We start from the raw sequence: 24,003 nt of genomic DNA on the forward strand, positions 1-24,003 counted from the left end.
GTAAAACTCCCAAGGAATGAGAGAATGTGGTAGATTTTTATTTCTTTTAATGGTTTATTTATATGGATACGTTAAGGAGTCAGCTTTTGAAGTTGTTTTTTGTTTGTCTTTTTGTGATACTGGAGATTGAACCCAGAGCCTCATATATTACTAGGCAAGGGTACTATCATGAGCCACACCCCCAGCCCTTTTGTTGTTGTTTTTAAGATTTATCACCCACCACCCAACTGAGGGATTCTTTACCACTGAGCTACATCCCAGTGCTTTTAATTTCTATTTTGAGACAGGGTATTTTTTTTTTTTTTAGTTGTAGTTGGACACAATACATTTATATCTTTATTTTACATTTACGTGGTGCTGAGGATTGAACCCAGTGCCTCATGCATGCTAGGCAAGCACTCTACCGCTGAGCCCGAGCCTAGCTCCAGCCCCTTGAGACAGGGTATTAATTGCTCAAGCTGGCCTGCAACTTGTTATCCTCCTGCCTCAGCCTCCTGAGTAGCTGGATTACAGGTGTGAACACCTCTACCTGTTTTGAAGATTTTTTTGTTGTTGTTGAAAAGTGACAGTACTTTGCTCCTCTTTATTTCCTGCTCAGTGGAGGAATCTACTTTTCTTATGGATGGATCTTTTTGTTTATAAAATCTGTGTAATGTGCATGTGTTATTTATTCTTGATTTAAATACTTCATCACCTCTTGACTTCCTTACTAGATGAAGATTTAATCCTATTAAACCCTTTGTGTCACTTCCATCCCTCCATTGTCCCTATAAAGTTATTATAAGTTAACTTGGACACGATTATGGGTCAAGTTTTCTAACTGTACAAAGTCTATTTAAGGTATATATTAATTTTCTTTTTTTCATACCATCTTTCCAACAGCTACTTCTTTGCTTAGTATAATAGTTTCTGTTGCTGTGTGTCAAATTACCATAAATCTGGTGATTTAAAACAACATCCACTTATTAGGTCATAGTTTTGTAAGTCAGAAATCTGGTATGCCATGTCTAAATTTTGATCAGAGTCTAATGGGCTGAAATTGAGGTATCTGCCAGTCCAAGTTTCCCTGGAAGTCTTTATGGAAAAAAATCTTACCATACTCACTCAGATTGTTGACAGAATGTAGTTCCTTGATCTGTGGTATGAAGGTTCCAGCTTATTTGAGGAATGTGAGCGGGGGAATCCTTTCATTTTTTGTAGACCACACATTCCTTCAACATGGAGAAATTCTTACATGTCAAATCTTCTGAGGTCTTCAATCTCTGACTGCCCTTTATGCAACTAGCGAGAGAAAACTCTCTTAAAAAGCTCATGTGAGTAAGTAGGCCTACCTGGATAATTTTTTTATCTTAAGGTCAATTGATAGCAGACTTAATTACATCTGTAAAATCTCTTCCCATTAGTGTCCATGTTAGTATTTGATTGAATAATGGGGAAATGGTATGAGTACTCCAGAGGCGAAACTTAGGTCATCCTAGATTTCTTCTTACTACACTAGTTTTCTATGTAATTGAACCCATATTTTTTTACCTGTTACTTAAACTGTCCTTCAGTATGGTCAGAAACATCAGGCGTTATGTTACTTTCATCATCTTGAAGAAATATGAAATATTTTTATGTGCTTTAGTCTAGACTGGTTTTACTTTGTGCTTAGGCTTAGCTGTTATAATTGGATCCCTTTTTCACTGTCACTTAAAGGATTATTCTTGTTTTTTCTGTGGAATGCCTGTTTTCTATACCTCATTTTGCCATCTTGTTCAATTTCTTCTTTGTGATGATGTCCATGAATGGGAGTGGTATTCTTGTAAAAGACAAACGGAGGTAAATTTTTTTGAGATTTTGCATATGTGAAAATGGTTTTATTCTATTTTCACAAAGTTCAGTAGTTTGGCTACTCATTTTGTGTGTGTGTGTTTAGTTTTTGCCTACTCAGAATTTTTATATAACAGCAGAATTCAATTCATACTACATAAATAGAGCACAGTTTTTCATATTGTACACAAAGTAGAGCCACACCATGTTTTCGTACATGTACCTAGGGTAATGATGTCCATCTCATTCTACCATCTTTCCTACCCCCATGTCCCTTTCTTTCCTTTCCTTCCCCTTTGCTCTTTCTAAGGTTTGTCTGTTCCTCCCATGCTCCCCTCCCCCCATCCCCACCATAAATCAGCATCTTTTTTTTTAACCTACAGTTATTTTCATGGGTTTAACATTCCATTTTATTTAAACTTTTTATACAAGTAAAAAAGATAAATTATATGTATAAAACTTAATAATTTTCACAAAGTATACATATTTACATAACCAACCAAAAGGTAAGTTACATTGGCAGCACCCCAAGAGCCCTGTTTGTATGCCCATTACTCACTATGCTCCAAAAGGTAACCACTATCCTGCTTCCAACCTGACATTGAATTTTTCATGAATAGAATCATTCAGTAAGCATTTTTTTTTTGTTTGCATGCTATATTTCACTTAGTATAATGTTTGTGAAAATTATCCATGTTGTTGTGTGTAGCAATCGTTTGTTCATCTGCATTTCTAAACCCTATCCGTTTGGAGAAATGTGTCATAATTTCTCAATAATTCTATTTCCAAAGTTGTTTCCAATTTGGGCTATTAAAATACCATTGAAACAAACACTCTTGTATATGTTTTCTTTTTAATATTTATTTTTTAGTTGTAGTTTGACATAATACCTTTATTTTATTTTTAAATTCTCTAATTTGTTATATATGACAACAGAATACATTACAATTCATATAACACATATAGAGTGTGATTTTTCTTATCTCTGGTTGTATATAAAGTATATTCACACCATTTGTTTCTTCATACATGTACTTAGGGTAATGATGTCCATCACATTACACCATCTTTCCTACTCCAATGCCTCCTCTCTTCCCCTCCCACCCCTTTGCTCTATCTAGAGTTCATCTAATACTCCCTTGTTCCCCCTCCCAACCCCACTATGCATCAGCCTTCTTATATCAGAGAAAACATTCAGCATTTGTTTTGGGGGGATTGGCTTACTTTGCTTAGCATGATATTCATTTATCTGCAAATGCCGTGATTTTTTTCTCTTTTATTGCTGAGTAATACTCCATTGTGTATATATACCACATTTTCTTTATCCATTCATCTACTAAGGGACAACTAGGTTGGTTCCACAATTTAGCTGTGAATTGTGCTGCTATAAACATGGATGTGGCTATTTTAAGTCCTTTGGGTATAAACCAAGGAGTAGGTGGTTCCATTCCCAGTTTTTCAAGGAATCTCCATACTGCTTTCCAGATTTGTTGCACCAATTTACAGTCCTGCCAGCAATGTAAGAGTGTGCCCTTTTCCCCACATCCTCACCATCACTCATTGTTGTTTGTATTCTTTTTTGTTTTTATTTTTGTTGGTTTTTTTTTGTTTGTTTGTTTTGTATTCTTTTTAAGATTTTTTTAAAAAATGTTTATTTATTAGTTGTAGTTGGACATAATATGTTTATTTTATTTATTTATATGTGGTGCTGAAGATCCAACTCAAGGCCTTACATGCGTTAGGCGAGTGCTCTACTGCTGAGCCACAACCCCAACCCTGTTTGTGGGTTTTTTTTTTAATGTTTATTTTTTAGTTATAGGTGGACGCAATATTTTATTTTTTTGTGGTACTGAATATCGAACCCAGTGCCTCACGCATACTAGGCGAGTAATCTACCTCTGAGCCACAACCTCACCCCACCCCCACCCCCCACCCCAGTTTGTATTCTTAATAGCTGCCATTCTGCTTGGAGTGAGATAAAATCTTACAGTAGTTTTGATTTGCATTTCTCTAATTGCTAGAGATGCTGAACATTTTTTCATCTATTTGTTGATTGATTGTATTTCATCTTAGAAGTGTCTGTTCAGTTGTTGGCTCATTTATTGACTGGGTTATTTTGTGTGTGTGTGTGTGTGTGTGTGTGTGTTAAGACTTTTGAGTTATTTATATATCCTAGAGATTAGTGCTGTCTCTTGTGCCTGTGGTAAAAATTTGCTCCCATTCTGTAAGCTCTCTATTCACTTCACTGATTATTTCCTTTGCTGAGAAGATTTTGTGTTTGAATCCATCCCATTTATTGATTCTTGATTTTAATTCTTGCGCTATAGAAGTCTTATTAAGGTCAGGGCCTAATCCAGCCTGATGGAGATTTGGGCCTACTTTTTCTTATATTAGTTGCAGGGTCTCTGGCTTAATTCCTAGGTCCTTGATCCACTTTGAGTTGAGTTTTATGCATGGTAAGAGATAAGGGCTTAATTTCATTTTGTTGCGTATAGATTTCCAGTTTTCCTAGCACCATTTGTTAAAGAGGCTATTTTTTCTCCAATATATGTTTGCACCTTTGTGTAATATAAGAATACCTGTATTTATGTGGGTTTGTCTCTGTGTCCTCTATTCTGTACCATTGGTCTACAAGTTTAGTTTGGTGCCAGTACCATGCCATTTTTGTTACTGTCTTTCTGTAGTATAGTTTAAGGTCTGATATAGTGATGCTACCTGCTTCACTCTTCTTGCTAAGGACTGCTTTAGCTATTGTGGGTCTCTTATTTTTCCAGATGAATTTCATGACTGCTTTTTCTCTTTCTGTGAGGAATGTCATTGGAATTTTTATTGGAATTGCATTAAATCTTTATAGTGCTTTTGGTAGTATGGTCATATTGACAATATTAATTCTGCCTATCCAAGAACAAGGTAGATTTTTCCATCTTCTAAGGTCTTTTTTAATTTCTTTCTTTAGTGTTCTGTAGTTTTTATTGCAGAGGTCTTTCACCTCTTTCGTTAAGTTGATTCCCAGGTTTTTTTTTTTTTTTTTTTTTTTTTTGAGGCTATTGTAAATGGGGTAGTTTTCTTAATTTCTCTTTCAGAGAATTTGTCACTGATACACAGAAATGCCTTTGATTATGGATGTTGATTTTATATCCTGCTACTTTGCTAAATTCATTTATTAGTTCTAGAAGTTTTCTGGTGGACTTTTTTTGGAGTCTTCTATGTATAGAATCATGTCGTTGGCAAATAGTGATAGCTTGTTCTTCTTTTCCTTTTTGTATCCCTTTTATTTCTTTTGTCTGTCTAATTGCTCTAGAGTTTCAAGGACTGTGTTAAATAGAAGTGGTGAAAGAGGGCATTCCTATCTTATTCCAGTTTTTAGAGGGAATTTTTCTCCATTTATAATGATGTTGGCCTTCGCCTTAGCATAGATAGCTTTTACAATGTTGAGATGTGTTCCTGTTATCCCTAGTTTTTCTACTGTTGTAACATGAAGTGGTGCTATATTTTGTCGAATGCTTTTTCTGCATTTATTAAGATGATCATATGATTCTTTAAGTCTGTTGATGTGATGAATTACATTTATTGATTTCTGTATGTTGAACCAACCTTGTATCCGTGCGATGAACCCCACTTGTTCGTGATGCACTATCTTTTTGATACGTTTTTGTGTTCAATGTGCCAGAATTTTATTGAGAATTTTCACATCTATGGTCATTAGAAAGATTGGTCTGATGTTTTCTTTCTCTGATGTGTCTTTGTCTGGTTTTGGAATCAGGGTGATATTGGCCTCATAGAATGAGTTTGGAAGTGTTTTCTCTTTTATCATCCCGATTAAGTTTGGGCAAATCATATGACTCTAGAAATTTATTGATGCCTTTGATGTTTTCTATTTTATTGGAGTACAAATTTTTAAAATAATTTCTAATTATCTTCTGTATTTCTGTAGTATCTGTTTTGATGTTTCTTTTTTCATCATGGATGTTAGTAATTTGAGGGAATATTTTTTTCTCTCTCCTCTTTGTTAGCATGGCTAAGGGTTTGTCAATTTTATTTATTTTTTTCAAAGAACCAACTTTTTATTTTAAGTTTTGAAGTTTTTTTTGTTGTTTCAATTTCATTGATTTTTAGCTCTAATTTTAATTATTTCCTTTCTTCTACTGCTTTTGGTGTTGATTTGTTCTTTTTCTAGGGCTTTGAGCTATATAACATTAGGTCATTTATTTGTTGACCTTTTCTTCTTTTAAGGAATGAACTCCATGCATTGAACTTTTCTCTTAGTACTGCCTTCATAGTATCCCAGAGATTTTGATATGTTGTATCAGTGTTATTTACCTCTAAGAATTTTTTTAATCTCTTCTTTGATGCCTTTTGCAATCCATTGTTCATTTAATATTATTTAGTCTCCAGGTGTTGGAGTAGCTTTTGTTTTTTATTTTATCATTTGTTTTCAATTTTATTTCATTATGATCTAATATAATGCATGGTAGTATCCCTACTTTTTTGTATTTGCTAAGAGTGGCATAATATGGGTTGTATTTTAAAGAAGGATCCATGTGCTGCTGAGCAGAAAGTGATTTGCTTGTTGATGGATGAAATATTCTATATATGCCAGTTAAGCCTAAGTTACTGATTTTATTATTGAGTTTTATAGTTTCTTTGTTCAGCTTTTGTTTGGAAGATCTATCCAGCGGTGAAAGAGACGTGTTAAAATCATCCAGAATTATTGTGTTGTGGGCTATTTGACTCTTGAATTTGAGAAGAGTTTTTTTGATGAATGTAGATGGTCTATTGTTTGAGGCATATATATTTATAATTGTTATGTCTTGTTGGTGTATGGTTTCCTTAAGCAGTATGAAATGTCCTTATTTATCCCTTTTTATCAACTTTGGTTTGAAGTCTACTTTATTTGATATGAGGATGGAGACTCCTGCTTTTTTCCGCAATCCATGTGAGTGGTATGTTTTTTTCACCTTCAGTCTGTGGATGTCTTTTCCTATGAGATGAGTCTCTTGGAGGCAGCATATTTTTGCATCTTTTTAAATCCCATGTGCCAGCCTATGTCTTTTGATTGGTGAGTTTAGGCCATTAACATTCAGGGTTATTATTGAGATATAATTTGTATTCCCAACCATTTTTGTTTATTTTTGGTATTTAACTTGACTTGGTCTCTCTTTTGATTAGATTTTCCTTTAGTGTAATACCTCCATCTGCTGCTTTTCATTGTTTTTCATTTCCTCATGGAATATTTTGCCAAGGAAGTTCTGTAGTGCACGGTTTTTTCTCATCAAATCTAAAGGTTAATTTTGCTGGATACAAGATTCTTTTTTTTTTTTAATATTTATTTTTTAGTTGTAGTTAGACACAATACCTTTATTTTGCTAATTTATTTATTTTTTTAATGTGGTGCTGAGGATCCAACCCAGGGTCTCGCACATGTGAGGCAAGCACTCTACCGCTGAGCCACAACCCCAGCCCTGGATACAAGATCTTGGTTGACATCCATTTTCTTACATAGCGTGGTATATGTTTTTCCAGGATCTTCTCGTTTTCAGGGTCTGGGTTGAAAAATCTGCAGAAAATTCCAGTTGGTTTCCCCTATATGTGATTTGATTCCTTTCTCTCTTGGCTTTTAAGATTCTTTTCTTATTCTGTATGCTTGGCATTTTCATTATTATGTGCCTTGTTTGATGTGGATCTGTTGTGATTTTGGTCTTTGTCATCCTGTAAGCGTCCCGTATTTGGTTTCCCAATTCATTCTTCATGGTTGGAAAGTTTTCTAATATTATTTCATTGAATAGATTCTTCATTCCTTTGGTTTGGAACTCTACACCTTCCTCTATTGCAATAACTCTTACATTTGGTCTTTTTATGTTATCTTTCTTGAATGTTTTGCTCATGGTTTCTTACCATCTTCATTGTGTGAACTACATTCTTTTCACGATTATAATTTTTCTTCATTGTCTGAGGTCCTGTCTTCCAAGTGGTCTAATCTTTTGGTGATACTTTCTATTGAGCTTTTAATTTGGTTTACTGTTTCTTTCATTTCGAGGATTTCTGTCCCCCACCCCCAGAACCTCTATCTCTTTGTTGAAGTAATCTTTTGCTTTCTGTATTTGCCTATATAGCTCTATCAAACTGATCTTTTGCTGCCTGTATTTGTTCTCTTATATCATCCTTTAATTTACAGAACATTTTAATTATGTACATCCTGAACTCCTTCTCTGTCATTTCTTCTGATATGCTAGTCATGCATTCTAATAATGTATTATCTTGATTTGTCTGAGGCACTTTTTTTCCTTGTTTTTTCATGTTGTTTGTGTGTCCTCCCTTCTAGCACCATGGATTGGAGGCATTTCTGTTTTTATCCTATAGGCTTATAGTGCCCCTTCAGGGTTCCAATACCTTTCCTTTGAGGGAAAGAACAATGTTAACAGATCCTAATACAAATAGTATTCAACCTTAAACCTAATAGTTGTTAATAAGACGTTTACAGTTTTATCACAATATTACAGAAATGATGAGTTCATTTATTATCTACAATATAAACAGTAGGTTTGTAGAAAGGTTTACAGTTTCTGATGTGGACAAAGAACAGGAAGTGAGGTATAGGAAGAGATGTTGAAGGGGTAAGAGATGAGGAATAGAGTTATTATTTCTTCGGAAGTATGAGAGAGGAATCTAAAGAAGAAGGTTAGGAGCAGGAGAAGAGTGAGGAAGTGATTTTGAGGAGACAAGTAAGTGGGAAGACAATAGAGCACATAAAATAAACACACAAATACTAAGAAAAATAAAAAACGTAAAAATAGGAGGTAAAAGAATATACATCACAACTGTAATATACTATTAAGACATCCCAGTCCTCGGTATCCTAATTTATGCAATGTATTTGGTTTCACAAATGTTGGGAATGTCAAGAGTGGCAGAATAGAGAGGGAGGAAAAAGAAAAATAAATTTTAAAAGAAGAAGCAAAGACTGTTTTGGTTGGAGATCAGTATCTTTCCTGATTCCCTTCTCATTCAATAGGTGGGATTGTATGTTGTTTGCTGGTATCTCCACCCTCAGGATTGTGAAGGTTGGGAAGGAGGTTCCCACCTCAGGGTGGGAAGGTTGGTCTTAGACGTTCAGGGCGCCTGGAAGTTGGGTATGGTACCATCTGTCCCCAGTGGGAGACTGCACCCCAAGGATCTCCTCTGGGGCTTGCTCGTGTGATGTGGGTGCCTGGTCTTCTTATATCACCTGTAGATCTCTCAGTTCCTGGTCTCTAAATTTAGTCTCTAAACTGTATCTTGCTCATCCTCTCCCTTTCTACTTCCTATTTGGGGATCTTTCTCTTAGCAGGGATTGTGGGTTGCGCTCTGTCTTTACACCTGTCTTAGAAGGCTGTTTTGTATTGGGCAGTCCTTGTGCTGGGGCGAGGGGTAGTTGGGGACTATCAGTACCTGCCCAGCCGGTGTTCTAAGCTGAGAGTTGCCCTAACTAAAGATGGCAATGAAGGTGTCCCAAGATGAAAGCGGATTCTTTCTATGATGGACTGTGGAGTTGGGGTTGGGAGGGCTGATAGGTGGCGTTCGGCGATGTAATGTCATGAAGCTTTGTGTGGCTGTGGTCTCAATTTTAGAGATATTTTTCTTAATTCATGAATGTGTCATCACTTCTTCCCATTTATGGCAATTGTATGATCATCTTCTTTCTTTTTCTTTTTTTTCTAAGTTAATTTTATATATTTTTGTGCTAGGGATAGAACCTGGGGCCTCATGCATGCTAGGCAAGTACTCAGTCTCTGAGCTACATCCCTAGTCCATTTGTACCGTTTGCAGTCTCATTACGATGTAGGTGTGTATTTATTCCATTGTTCTAGACACCTGGTGAACATTTCAGAATGAAACATATGTTAGAGGTTTAGATAAATGTATTGTATTTTGCTGATTATTTTTTCCATTTTATGGTTTTCTCTTCTCTCCAAACTTGTAATAACTTAGCTGATGGATATTCTGAATCAGTTCTCTACTTTTTTTTACTGCATATTTCCTGCTTTTTCTTGTCTTTGTGCTTTTATTTTACTTTCTGCGAGATTTTTCTCAATGTTATCTTTTAACCTTTCTATTATGCAATTCTTTTCTGGTCATATTTTAATGTCTGTGACTTATATTTAGAAGAATCTTTTTGTTCATTTCATGTTTATTTTGTGAATGCAGTGTTTTATTATACCAAGGATGTTAAACTTTTCCAAACTTTAATTTCTTTTTGGTCTTGCTTTCTTTCAAGATGCTATTTTCTAATTGTTTTGTCTTATATTTTTCATATTAGATATTTTAATCATATTGTTTCATTCTTAGTTGCTCATTTCTATTTATTAATACTTTTTAGTTGTAGTTGGACACAGTACCTTTATTTTATTTATTTATTTTTATGTGGTGCTAAGGATTGAACCCAGTGCCTCACATGTGCCAGGCAAGCACTCTACTGCTGAGCTACATCTCCAGCCCTCGTTTCTATTTATTTACTTACTTTCCATCATGAAAAATTTGAAGCAGTATAATGCATCTTTAAACATCTTCCAAGTTCAAGATCTATCAACAGGTTGTATAAATTTAAGAGTGGGTATTGAAAAGCTCAGTGGAGGGGGTGAGTTTCTGTCAGAAGCTTGAAAATGTGGGATTTCTTTTAGATTGATCTGTATTACATTCTGTGGGAAAGCAAGCCGTGTTAATATTTTAATATCTTTTCTCAGTGAAAGATCCCCCAATCTTCTGCCTATTAGTCTAATGTAATCTTCTTGTTTTATATCATCCCCAGCTCTTGATTACATGGAATTTTCTTGTCTTGAGAGTATTTTTTTTTACTCTTAGCAGAAAACAGTTTTATGCTAGTTCAAGAGAAGAGCCAGTTGTTTATCTTCTTGTTTATGTGAGATCTTGTTATCAAATTACTTTTTTAAACACCTTCTAGAAGTTTTCTTATTATTAATACGTCTTCACTCATAGTCCCCCAAACACACATATATGCACAGACATAGATTTTTTCAAAATAACTGGCACTACCAGTTCCTGAGTCTTTTGGAAGATCAGTAATGTAAATCAGGCTGCTTCTTACCTTTGTTTTGTGAGGGTTTTTTGTTTTGTTTTGTTTTTTTATCTCTTTAATTTGAGCCTTGGTTGCTTAGTTGTCTGAGTCAGTTACCACTTGTCTTTCTTTCCAGCATCCATATTAAATTACTTTTACTTTTCTAATTCTTTCTTTTTTTCTTATGGTTTTAAGTCCTTAAAAAAAAAGTCTATATCTTTTTTAGTGTGTTTTAGGAGAGAACAGTAGTAAATGCTTGTCCTGAATCTGTCAGCTTTCTCCAGATAACTAGCATAGTGATTTTTCTGAGTTGTTTGGTGTAGTTAGAACATGATATACAGAACTTGTATATTGGATCAAGAAGGCTAAAATAATATCTTTTGAAGTTCAGAGGAAGGATTGTTACGATTTCTTACTTTCTTTCTTTTGTACTGAAGATTGGACCCTGAGGCATTGAGTCACATCTCCAGTGCTGCCTCGCCCCCTCCCACTCCTTTAAAATTTTATGTAGAGACAGGGTCTCCCTGAGTTGCTCAGGACCTTACTAAGTTTTTGAGGCTGGCTCTGAACTTGCAATCTTCCTGCCTTAACCTCCTGAGCCACTGGGGTGATTATTTTTATTTTAGAAAAGCTGTCAAAGCCTCACTGAGATTCTTAATTATGAAAAAGGATCTAGATAAGGGTGATGATAAGGATCTAGGTTCAATTTATGGAAAAGAGGGGGAGAGATTTAAAGAATATTAAAGAGGTAGGATTAAGGATTGTTTGGACATGAAGTAAAGTTAGGGATGAATCAGGAAGAGGATAGGATATAATTTATCACTAAGTTTAATGGTTCATGTCACTTGAATGCAGGAAGGAAATGTAGGAAGAGGAGCAATTTCTTTTTCTCTTTTCTTTTTTTCTTTTTTTTGGTACTGGATATTGAACCCAGGGTCCATCACTGAGCTACATTTGAGACAAGGTCTCACTAAATTACTTAGGGCCTCACTGAGTTGTTTGTGGCTAGCCTTGAACTTGAGATCCTCCTGCCTCATCCTCCTGAGTCACTAATGAACAATTTTTTAGGAAGACAATGAGTTGGTTCAGTGTTAAGAGTTTGAGATTCCTTCTGGAAGATAATGTCCTATAGTCATTTGAGTGTCTGGAATTCAGAAAATTGGGTTGGAGGTAATAGATTTAGACATAATCAATGTGTTAATGGGATATGAGAAGAGAACCAAGGGCAGTACCCTGAGAAAGGTCAAATCTAAAGGGTACTGTTCCTGTTTTTTTCTTTAAAAAAATTATAGGTCACAGAAAGTTACAAAGTTAATTTCCTCTTATAAACTGATAAATTTATTTGAGATTTCATAATATGATAGACAATATCTTATAGTTATTGTGGGTCTCTAGAGAGTTCACATTTTTAAAGCTTCATATCAGGGATTGGGACATCATTCAGTCATTAGATTACAAGGTACTTAGATCTCTTAGTCTTTGACACAGTGTTTGTGTGTTCAGCAGTTATTTACCTTAGTTTTTCTAATGCTAGCATGTTTTGCTTATTTTAGTAGGCTATTGAGTAAATTTTAATTTCCCTGGGAACTTTTTAGTCTACTTGATAATCAAAATGAATTTGACTGTTTTTTTTAATATGTTTTTTTATTTATGTTCCATGAAAAGACTGAACTATGGGGAATGAAATTTAACTTAGTTCTAAGGCCCAGTATACTACTTTATTAGGTAATGGAATTTTTATAGTTCTCTTCCTTAGAAAACTCTTTAATAAGATCTTCTAAATTATTTTTGGTTAGAGAGAAAGCTAAACTTACAGTTAACACATTTAGCAATAAACTTTATGCATTTCTACTGAAAATGTATATGTCCCATAGATGATGATGAGGTGAAAGACAAATATTGCATGATCTTAATATATGAGTCAGAAAAAGTTGAACTAAAAGAAGCAGGAATTACAGTGGTGTTTTCCAGGGGACAAGGAGGGGAGAAATGTTTTGAACAAAAGTATAAAATTTTAACTAGACAAAAGATTTAAATTAGATTTATTACATAGTGTGATGACTATAGTTAATAATGTACACTCTAAAATTGGAGGAAAAAAGAACTAAACTGAGGATATATGACATCATAGGGGGAATATGTATATATTTTATGGCATTGTAATTATTTGGGGGATGGGGGTAACCTAGGATGGAATTCAGGAAGACTTGACCCCTGAGCTGCATCCCCAGACCAATTTTGTATTTTATTTACAGACAGGGTCTCACTGAGTTGCTTAGGGTCTCACCATTCTCCTGCCTCAGTCTCCCAAGCTTCTGGGATTATAGGTGTGTGCCATTATAGGCGAGCATCACCATGCCTGGCTGGCATTGTAGTTTTCTGTAAGCTGTATTATTACTTGCATTATTTCCTAAGTGAGTAGGTGTTAGTTAATTTGGTTTTCTTTCTGCCTTTATTAGAGTATAGAGATTATTATGGTTAAGAGATTGGTTTGTAATCCTTTTCATTTTCTTCAGAAGTGTTTATAGTATGCTACACCAATGAACCCCCCTAAGATATCAGTAAGCATACTGGAATTTTAGATTAGACTTCTTTTTCATCTTTCATCTTTGTTTTCTTAGATTATTAAAAATAATTAACAAAAAGCCAAGGCATGTATATTTTTTTACTGCCATTAGGAAGTTGAATAGTATTTTTTGATTCTATTTGTAAACAGCTTTTAATAGTGCATATAATGAGAGCCATCCTCAAAAACTCTTGATTTATTCTTTACAAATTGATTTCAGATATGATAGGTAAATTTTTGGTGGGAGGGCGGGACCTTAGAGTGTCTTATCATAAGTTGTATTTATACTTCTCATAGGGATTAGGAGCAGACAGCAAGAACCTGTACCCTTTCCTGCTCCCAGTTATCCAACTGAGTACAGATGTTTCCCAGCCTCCACATGTCTATCTTCTGGAAGATGGTTTAGAATTATGGTAAGAGGAAAAACTTGATACCATTATTTTTTCCCTGGCCTTCCCTACTCTCATGCCAATAAAGTAAAGGTCATGTGTAAAAACACTGTAGCATTTAAAAAAATAAGAACATGAAATTGATTTCCCCAAATGGATAACATAACAGCTCCTTTTGGGGGGCAGATGCTATTCAGTATAGGTTTATAACAGACGAATCATCTACATTTCTTCTTTTGGAATTTGGCATGTAAAATGAGAATTGTGGTAACTTTCACAAATTAAAATTGTCTTAAAATTTCCAATCTATGAAATGTAATGGGGGGATATTGAGTTATTTCTCAACCTCTATCTTACCTTACTAAGTAAGTGCCGAAATATTATACCTCAGCCCAAAATGCTTATACTACATGTGTAGCATTAAAAGAATGAAGAAAAAACACAAATCCCTATTTCCGTGGCAGTTTAGTGCTATAAACATTTATTAGTTTACTGTGTATGTAAGCAGCTATTCTAGAAAATCCTTTTGCTTTATTAAACTCAGCTTAGTGATGGAAAAAGTTTCAGAGACAGTCTTTTAATGAATGATACGTGAAAGATTTAGAAATTCCGGTGTGTAAATTGACTACTGGAGTTAGTAGTCCTACTACTACTCCCTTTCCTCCTTTCTTTGTTAGTTTTGCTTAGTTGTCTAAGAATTAACAGTTTTGATTCTTAGAAATTGTTATAGGTACAAATTATAAATTACTGATCTTATATTAGAATAGTGAATGAATGATTTAAAAACTTAACTAGATAAATGCTTACTAATTTGTGATTTGGGTTCCTGATATTCTTTCCCAGTTTATGTTATTTGAACTGAAATGACAGGTAGATAGTTTGATTGTTAATTAGCATGTTGTTGAAATCTTTTATATTCATATTTTTATGTTTGTATAGGGTGGACCACTCTAGACCAGAGGTTGGTAAACATTTTTGGTAAAGGGCCAGATAGTAAATGTTTTAGGGTTTCCAGATCATATAGTCTCTGCTGGTCAAAGCCATCATAGACATTACATAAAAAAATGGACATGGCTGTGCTCCAACTAAAGATCATTCCCAGAAATAGAATATGGATTGGTTTTAGCCCATGACCTATAGGTTGCCAACCCTTGTTCTAGATTATAAATTAAAACATTAATTCTGGCACAAAATTACTTTTCATTACATATAGATACTATATGATGTTGAATGTTAGAAAATGTTAAAATTATGAAGAGCTAGATTCAGACTTGTCAGTATTAGACTTAGTGCGTTTATTAAAGGCATATAAGTTTTCAAAGAATTATGTAAACAAAGTATAATAACAATGCATTGCTCTGCTAATGGTAATTTCATTTTTCCTAGCCTTATGCAATTCATCATGAATAATGACTGAATATAAATTTTTTTAAAAAACTTATTAAATTTATTACTAGTTAAGGTTCTCTAGATTAAAGAATCAGTGTACAAATTTAAATTTCTTTATATATTTCTCTAGAGCTCATATTTGGAACCAGACAGATATAGGTGCCAGTCTGTTTTAATACTGCATTCAGTTTGTAATGCTTTATTCAGTTTATCATTTGAATAAATCATCTGTGAATTTAGGAAAAATAATTGGTACTTTACATGGTTGTTGTGAGAATGAGATGTTTGCTAAAGTGGCTAGCTCTTTGTATATGGCATTTAAAGCTATATAAGATTGCATGGTAAGAGAAGTTTAGATAGAGAATATTCTGCTCAGGGCAGGATCCTGATGAACTTACAAGATTTTGTGGATAGAAGAGGAGTCATCTACTAAGACAGAGAAAGGAGGAGCCATCTAGAAAGACAGAGAAAGGCTATCTATTGATATAGTAGGAAACCAAAGCTAAGAGAGAATATCTATAATGAGGGAGTGGGCAGCTGTGGCAAATGTTTCTGATTCTCCTAATAAGGTAATAAAGAGAAGTGAATTTGTCCTCCTGGAGATGCCAGAAGGGTTTTCAGTGGCGAGATTGGAACAGGAATTAGAATGAGTAGGTTGAACAAGGAATTTGAAGTGAGTACTGAACACTGACAACTTGTTTGAGAATTTTTATTATAAAGAAGAGTCTAGAATGTAAGCCTGGAAATGTAAGATCTAGAAGAATGGGTGAGGCTTGACTGAGAGAGTGGGGTAATTGGAGGAGAAGGAAAGGGACAGAAGTCAGAACTCAATGGAGGAGTTGAATTTTGATAGCAGTTGCAATACTTCATGTTAACTGGAGGCAGGAAGGTAGATTTCCAAATTTTGTAGTTAGGTAATATAGGAATTTGTTCCATATAACAGACTTGTGTTTTTCAATCAAATATGAAACATGTTCATCAGCTGGGAGTTTTGGGCTGATGTAGGAGTATACACAGATATGAGAGAGATGTCGGGGAGGAAAGTTATAAAGTAGTTAAAAAAATGAGAATTGGAATTTATTATGGATAACCAATACCAGCTGATATTTATGGTCATGAATTTAAAGTGAAACTCGCAGACCAGTTACGTGATTTTTTTCATTGCTTCTTATTTTCCCCTAGAACCATTTCTCTAGAGATTTGTCAGAGAACCAGCTTTTTGCTTTTACTCTGTTGTTTATTTCCTCTTTCATTCTGCTCTTATGTTTATTATCTCCTCTTCCTACTTGCTGTAGTTTTTTCCTGTGTCATATAACTTATATCCTAAGAATCAACTCATGAGTTTTTAGTCTTATTTTTTCATTTTTCTAACAATATAAATTTGTAGCAATACTATAAATGATTTTAAGCAGAATTTTAAAAAGTATTTTACTTGAAAAGGTGTGTGTGTGTTTGTGTATGTGTGTGTGCACGTATGTGTGGCAATAAATGCTATATAAGCAATGTCTGCTATATACCATTAAATACAGTATGATTTTCATCATTTAAAAACAAAAAGAACAAAACAATTTGATTGCTTTTTGCCATGTATTTAAGAGATTATATTTTTCTCTTAAAAGATAAAAATTCTTACAAAAGCCTTGGCTTCTTGAGAAAAACTTTATTTACTTGGATAAATTATAAAGTACTATTAAAAAAGGTTTTTTGTTAGTATTTTGCCTAATTTTCTTTTTTCTTGTATTTATAAATGAGCTGGTTCTGTGATCTATACATTATGGCATTGTTTTGTTTTATATTAGGGTTATTTTACTAGTCTAACAATTTTGAAAATTATTTTCTTTACACTGTAATGCTTTTTGTAATGTGCTGTTTATTCTTTGGACATTTTAAGAATTTACTAATAAACTTGAAATGGACCCAGGGTGGAGACCAGGGATTCATTTACAGCTTTTTTTCCCCCTTCATACTAAGGATTGAACTCAGGGCCACTAGACCACTGAGCCACATCTCCAGCTCTATTTTGTATTTTATTTAAAGACAGGTCTCACTGAGTTGTTTAGTGCCTCACTTTTGCTGAGGCAGGCTTTAAACTCAAGATCCTCCTGCCTCAGCCTCCTGAGCTGCTGGGATTACAAGTGTGTGCCACAGTGCCCAGCTCATTTACAGCTTTGATATCATCCTCTGTTATAAGTTTAAATATTTATTTTATTTATTTATTTGACTTTTAATTTTAGTTGTTTTTTTTTTCAAAGTACATTTATTGAAATTGATCAAATTATTTTGTATGCATGTATGAATATGTTGCATGAATCCCACTATTATATACAGTTATGATGCTCTAATACAAACATTTAAAAATGATGTATATTTATTAAAGTACATTTTTCAGAGCTCCTTATGATTGAACTCTTAGATTTATAAATTGTTTCTGTCCTTTGAAATATTTTTGCTTCATATTTTTTATTTCCTATATTTAATTGTGAATTTATAGGATTTCTTAATGTATAAGGCAAAAGGTTCCTTTTTTTTATTTTTCTTATTAAATAATAAAATATTCAAAGCTGTGAAATTAGTATTGGAAATAGGTATATATTTCCCATATATTTGGATAGTCTTTTTTTAAAAAAAATTTTTGTTGCTATCATTTCCGATTGTTTAGTGACTTCTTTGACCAAACATTGTATATTTTTGCTGTTATTAAAGTATATGATTCAGATATGAATTTGTTACATTACCTCTATAACAGGTGACTTATATGGTGTTTTGTTTTGTGGTGCTGTATGTCCAACCCAGGGCCTTTTGCATGTTAGGCAAGTGCTCTACTATTGAGCTATATTTTCCATTGTACATTGTGTGTGTGTGTGTGTGTGTGTGTGTGTGTGTGTGTGTTAAATCAATGTTAAGGACTAAACATCCATTTTTGTAATATGTCATTGCAGTGATGAGAGTGCCACTGATACAGAGTTTTACATGCATTTATTTTTTTAACTTGTTAGTTATGTAGCTCATGTCATTATTTTGCTTTTTCTTCTTAATATTGATTTATTAAAAATACTCCAGTTGTCTTAGTGTTCATGGCTTAAACTTTTTGTTCTATATGTTTTAAAAATATGTTGCTTACTACAAAATTTTGTTATTTTTAGTAACTTTATGCATTGTTAAAAACATTGAATTTAAAATTTGAAATATTTTCATGAAAAATATATGTATATGTAGTGATATTAGTCAAAATAGTCGTTGTCTTTTTTAATGGTAAAGAGTAGTGCTTTGAATTTTTTTGGGGGGTGTCTCATTTCTTCTCCCGTTTCGTCTTTATTAGTTGATTCTGAAGTCAAACACCTTGTCATTTTAAGTAGTTTAAATTCAGATTTTTTCCCCCCGCTTTTGAATAGCATGGTTTCTTCCATGAAAGCTAGCATAGAAAATAGAGTAACAACTTGAAAGGGAAAGTACAAGCCTCAGATAGTTTGGACCTGTTGACAAGGAAAGTCTGTTCATTGTGCTGTTTTTTTTTTTTTTTTTTTTTTTAGTAAATTAATTTCTGTTCTTTTTATATATTTTATATATACTAAGTTGTACTAACAAGTTAAGCAAGTATCTGTCTCAAATTTCTCATCCCCATTTATACCTTTTTCTTTTCTTGAAATTTTTTGTCTGATTTTAGGCATCCTCCTTAGGCAATTAGGCAAGCCTAATTTCCAGAAAAAACTCTATAGGGATTTGAACTGAAATTGTGTTAAACTGCTTAATTGTTTAACAGTGAGAATTGACATCTTTGTGATGGTGGATTTTTGTGTCTGTGAGACATAACATCATCCAGTTATTTCTTAACTATTGATTTTTGGCATATAGAGAGTCTGTTGATGTTCATATATTGATAGTCTCTCTTATTCTTGTATCTTTTACTAACTTGCTTGGCATATTAGAGGCCCTTCATACGTAAACTGAATAATTATGGAGGTAGACAAGGTATTACAGTGTTTAGAGGCTTATTCCTGCTTTTCAAGAGGACAGTTTCAACATGTCATCATCGATAAGTATATTTACTATGAGTATTTGGTACTTTCTTGTGGAATTTCCTTTCTATTTATAATCAGGTAAGAATTTTTATAGCAATTACTATTTTTAATAGTATTTTTTTTCTTTTTTGCTGCTATTATGATAATCATGGTTTTCTCCTTTAAGTTCTCTGGGGCTTAGGGGAGATAGATAAACCAGTCACACACTTCTGTGATAAACCATAATTTATATAATTTTTTATACATTGATTGTTGTAGATTGCTAAGGGTGTTAGATTGGCTTGTAATCGCACTTTTTTGTTTTAAGTTCATATTTAGAAAGTATTTAGCCTATCATTTTACTAATATTAGTCCATTTTCTTGTTGAAGGGGCATATAAATTACATGTCGCACAAGAGCATTTCAAGAAAATCAGAAAAACAAGATAATTTTCCCCCTTTTCACCATATTAATCATACTTTTGCTTTAAAATTATAATTTCATTATTATCCATACTTTAGTAAATACTTTCCTTACTATTATTGTTATATATGAAGAAATAATACTACATAATCTACGCATAGGTATTTATTTTGAGGTATTTGCCAATTTTTGTAAATAGTTTTTATAACTGTATGTTTTATCTACTGTTTTATCCTTTAGAGAAAACTTTTTATATTCATATTATTGTATTAGTAGCATTAATGGGCATGAAAATGATTTAATCATCTGTGGTTTTCTACCTAGGTTAGTAACATTGGAGAATAGCCCATGTATTACACCAGAGTTGCTTCGTGTATTTCAGAATATGTCACCACTTCTTGGTAAGTGTTAAAGCATAAACTAATTAATATTTTTTAATTCAGCCATAATTTGGGGATATTGTAGCTAACTTTAAATCATACCTTCCATTATTCTTAAAAAGAGTCCCTGATGTTAAGAAATAAGGTGAATTGTGTTTTTAAGTTTCTACATTATTCTATATAACTTTTAAGAATAATAGGCATGGTGGTATGTACCTATAATCTCATCTAGTTTGGAGATTGAGGCAAGAAGATCACAAATTCAAAACCAGCCACGGCAGCGTAGCAAGATCCTCTCTCAAGAACAAGAACAACAACAACACACAAAAAAAGGCTGGGGATGTAGGTTAGTGTGGGTGTTTTCCTAGCAAGTGTTATACCCTGGATTTGATCCCCAGGACCAAAAACACAGGGAAAAAAATTTTTTTAAATATATAATTAAAATAGTATGTAATAAAGTTACTTTTGTTATCCTAAGATTGTATCCAGCTTCTTTTTTTTAAAACAGATAAAACATTTTTTATACACCTTTATTTTATTTATTCATTTTTATGTGGTGCCAAGGATTGAACCCAGTGTCTTGCACATACTAGGCAAGCGTTCTACCACTGAGCCACAACCCCAGTCCCCGCTTTTTTTTTTTAAGTGTTGTTGGACTTTTGTTTTATTTATTTATTTATATGTGGTGCTAAGAATTAAACCCAGTGCCTCACATGCCAGGCAAGTGTGCTACCACTGGAGCCACAGTCACAGCCCAGTATAGCCATTTTGACAGTATCAATTCTGCCTATCAAAGAACATGGGAGGTCTTTCCTTCTTCTAAGGTCTTTTTCCATTTCTTTCTTTAGTGTTCTATAGTTTTCATTATAGAGGCCTTTCACCTCTTTTGTTAGATTGATTCCCAAGTATTTTTTATTCTTTTTGAAACTGTTGTGAATGGGATAATTTTCCTAAATTCTTTTTTAGCAGAATCATCTTTGGAGTATAGGAATGCAGTTGATTTATGGGTGTTAATTTTGAATCCTGCTACTGTGCTGAACTCATTTATGAGTTCTACAAATCTTTTGTTACAGTTTTTGGGGTCTTAATATAGGATCATATTGTCGGCAAACTGATTATTTGAGCTCTTCTTTTCCTATTTGTATCCCTTTAATTTCTTTCTCTTACCAGATTGCTCTTGCTTGGTTTTCAAGGACTGTGTTGAATGGCAGTAGTGAAAGTAAACATCCTTGTCTTGTTCCTATTTTTAGAGGAAATGCCTCCAGTTTTTCTTTTTTCAGAATAATGTTGACCTTGGGTTTATTGTATATAGTCTTTACAATGTTGAGGTAAGTTTCTTCTATCCCTAGTTTTTCTAGTGTTTTAAACATGAATGGGTTTTATACTTTGTCAAATGTTTTTTCTGCATCTATTGTGATAATCATGGGATTCTTATTTTTAAGTCTATTTATATGGTGAATTGTATTTATTGGTTTCCGTATCTTGAACCAACTTTGCATCTCTGGGATAAAACTCACTTGATCATGTTGCACTGTCTTTTTAATGTGTTTTTGTATGCAGTTTGCCAATATTAACAATTTTTGCATCTATGTTCATAAAGGATATTGGTCTGAAGTTTTCTTTTTTTGATATGTCTTTTGTCTATTTTTGGCATTAATGATTCTGACTTCGTAGAATGAGTTTGGCAGAATTTCTTCCTTTTATATTTTGTGGAATAATTTGAGGAGAATTGGTATTAGTTCTTCTTGAAAGGTCTGTTAGAACTTGATGACTTGGACTTTTGTTTGTTGGAAGGCTTTTGATTACAGGTTCAATTTCGTTACTTAAGATTGATCTGTTTAAGTTTTCTATATCCTCCTGGTTAAGTTTGGGTAGGTCATATGTTTCTAGGAATGTGTCCATATTGTGGAGCTATTCTAAGTAGGTCATTGGAATATGAATTTTCAAAATAGTTTCTGATGATCCTCTGGATTTTAGTAGTATAGGTGGTGATATGTCCTTTCTCATCTCAGTCTTTGAAAATTTCAGTTTTTACCCCCCTTTTTTGATTAGTTTGCTAAGGGTTTAACAATATTAAAATGTCAAAAAACCAACTCTTTGTTTTGTTTTATCTTTTGTAATTTTTTTAAATCTCAATTTCACTGATTTTGGCTCTGATTTTAATTATTTCCTGTCTTCTTCTAATTTTGTCGTTGGTACACCCCCACCCCAGGGCTTTAAGATGTAATGTTATGTTATTTATTTGGTATCTTTCTGTTCTTTTAATGTCTGAGCTCAATGCTGTGAACTTTCCTCCTAGAAAGGCCTTCATATTGTCTCAGAGATTTAGATATATTGTATCACTATTCTCATTTACCTCTAAGTATTTTTTTTTAATTTTTCCCTTGATTTCTTTTGCTAGCCATTCTTCATTTAAAAATATATTATTTAATCTCCAGGAATTAAGAGTGTTTTCTATTTTTTATCTTATTGTTGTTTTCTAATTTCATTCCATTATGATCTGATACAATGCAAGGTATTCTCCATTTTATGTATTTGCTAAGATTTTCTTTATGACCTAAAATACGGTCCATTTTAGAAAATGTCCCATGTTTTGTTGAGAGGAAAGTGCATTCAGTTATTGATGGATGAAATATTCTGTAGATATCTTAAGGCAATATCTTTGGCTATTTTTTTGTGGGGGGAGGTACCAGGGATTAAACTCAGGGGCACTCAACCACTGAACCACATACCCAGCCCTATTTTGTATTTTATTTAGAAACAGAGTCTCACTGAGTTGCTTAACACTTCACTTTTGCTGAGGCTGGTTTTGAACTCTTGATCCTGCTGCCTCAGCCTCCAGAGCTTCTGGGATTGTAGGCATGTGCCACTACAACCCCACTTCTTAGTTATTTTTTGTTTGTGTGATATATGCAGTGATGAGAGAGGCATTTTAAACTCATCCAGTATACTGTATTGTGATCTATTTGATTGTTAATATTGAATAGTGTTTGTTTGATATACATAGATGCTCCAGTGTTTGGGGCATAAATATTTATGACCATTGTATCTTGGTGATGTGTGATTCCCTTAAGCAGTATGAAATGACCTTTTTGTCTCTTCTAATTAATTTGGCTTGAAGTCCACTTTATCTGATACGAGAATAATAACTCCTGCTTAGTTTCGAGATCTATGTGATGTGAATGCTGTTTTTTCCATCCTTTTACCTTCAATCTGTGGATGTCTTTGCCTGTGAGGTGAATCTCTTGCAGATAGCATATTTTTGGGTCTTGTTTTTCAAACAAATCTGCCACCTGTGTCTTTTGATTGAAGAGTTTAGATCATTTACATTCGGTAATATTGAGAGATTTTTTTTACTTCCTGCCATTTTGATTTATTTCTAATGTTTAAATTGGGTTTGCTTCTCCTTTGATTTACTATTGTTCTAGTGCAATTTGTGTCTATGCTTGTTTCCATTTTTATTTTTTACTTCTTAAAATATTTAGTATGTTTTGTAGTACAGGCTTTCTAGTTATGAAGTTTTTAGCTTTTGTTTATTGTAAAAAATGTTTATTTCATCTTTAGTTCTAATACTTAATTTTGCTAGGTATAGTAATCTTGGTTGACAAGTATTTTCTTTCAGAGCTTGAGATAGATAAATAGATATAATTTTTTTAAGCATCTGGGTTGAGAAATCTGTTGAAATTCAAATTGGCTTACCTTTAGATGTCACCATACATTTTTCTCTTGCAGCTTTTAAGATTCTATCCTTTTTACATTAAAAAATTTTTATAATAATGTGTCTTGGAATGGATCTGTTGTGATTTTGTGTATTTGGTATCCTATATGTCTCCTGTATTTGACTTTCCATTTTATTCCTAAGGTTTGGAAAATTTCCTGATACTATTTCATTGAAAAGATTGTGCATTCTTTTAGTTTGTGTTTCAGAGCTTTCATCTATCCCCATGAATCTTAAATTTGGTCTTTTAATGTCATCCCACATTTCTTGAATATT

The 24,003-nt window shown here is 33.4% G+C and overlaps 1 protein-coding gene across 5 annotated transcripts in view; it reads left to right on the forward strand.

Moving 5' to 3' along the window:
- The window catches only part of Ipo11 (importin 11), a 210,906-nt gene that overhangs the window by 109,339 nt on the left and 77,564 nt on the right, over positions 1-24,003 (forward strand). For all 5 annotated transcript variants that reach the window (XR_006854389.2, XR_009227979.1, XM_046456311.2 and 2 more), the window contains exons 21-22: positions 13,728-13,843; positions 19,954-20,030. Coding sequence is in view for 3 of the 5 variants with exons in the window: in XM_046456311.2 (XP_046312267.1) it covers positions 13,728-13,843; positions 19,954-20,030 (193 nt within the window). In the remaining 2 variants the exon portion in view is untranslated. The remainder of the gene's footprint in view (positions 1-13,727; positions 13,844-19,953; positions 20,031-24,003) is intronic.

The sequence above is a fragment of the Marmota monax genome, unplaced genomic scaffold (genome assembly GCF_021218885.2).
Source record: "Marmota monax isolate L192 unplaced genomic scaffold, Marmota_monax_Labrador192_F-V1.1 WCK01_AAM20220418_F8-fsc00037, whole genome shotgun sequence".
Classification (NCBI taxonomy): Eukaryota; Metazoa; Chordata; class Mammalia; order Rodentia; family Sciuridae; genus Marmota; species Marmota monax.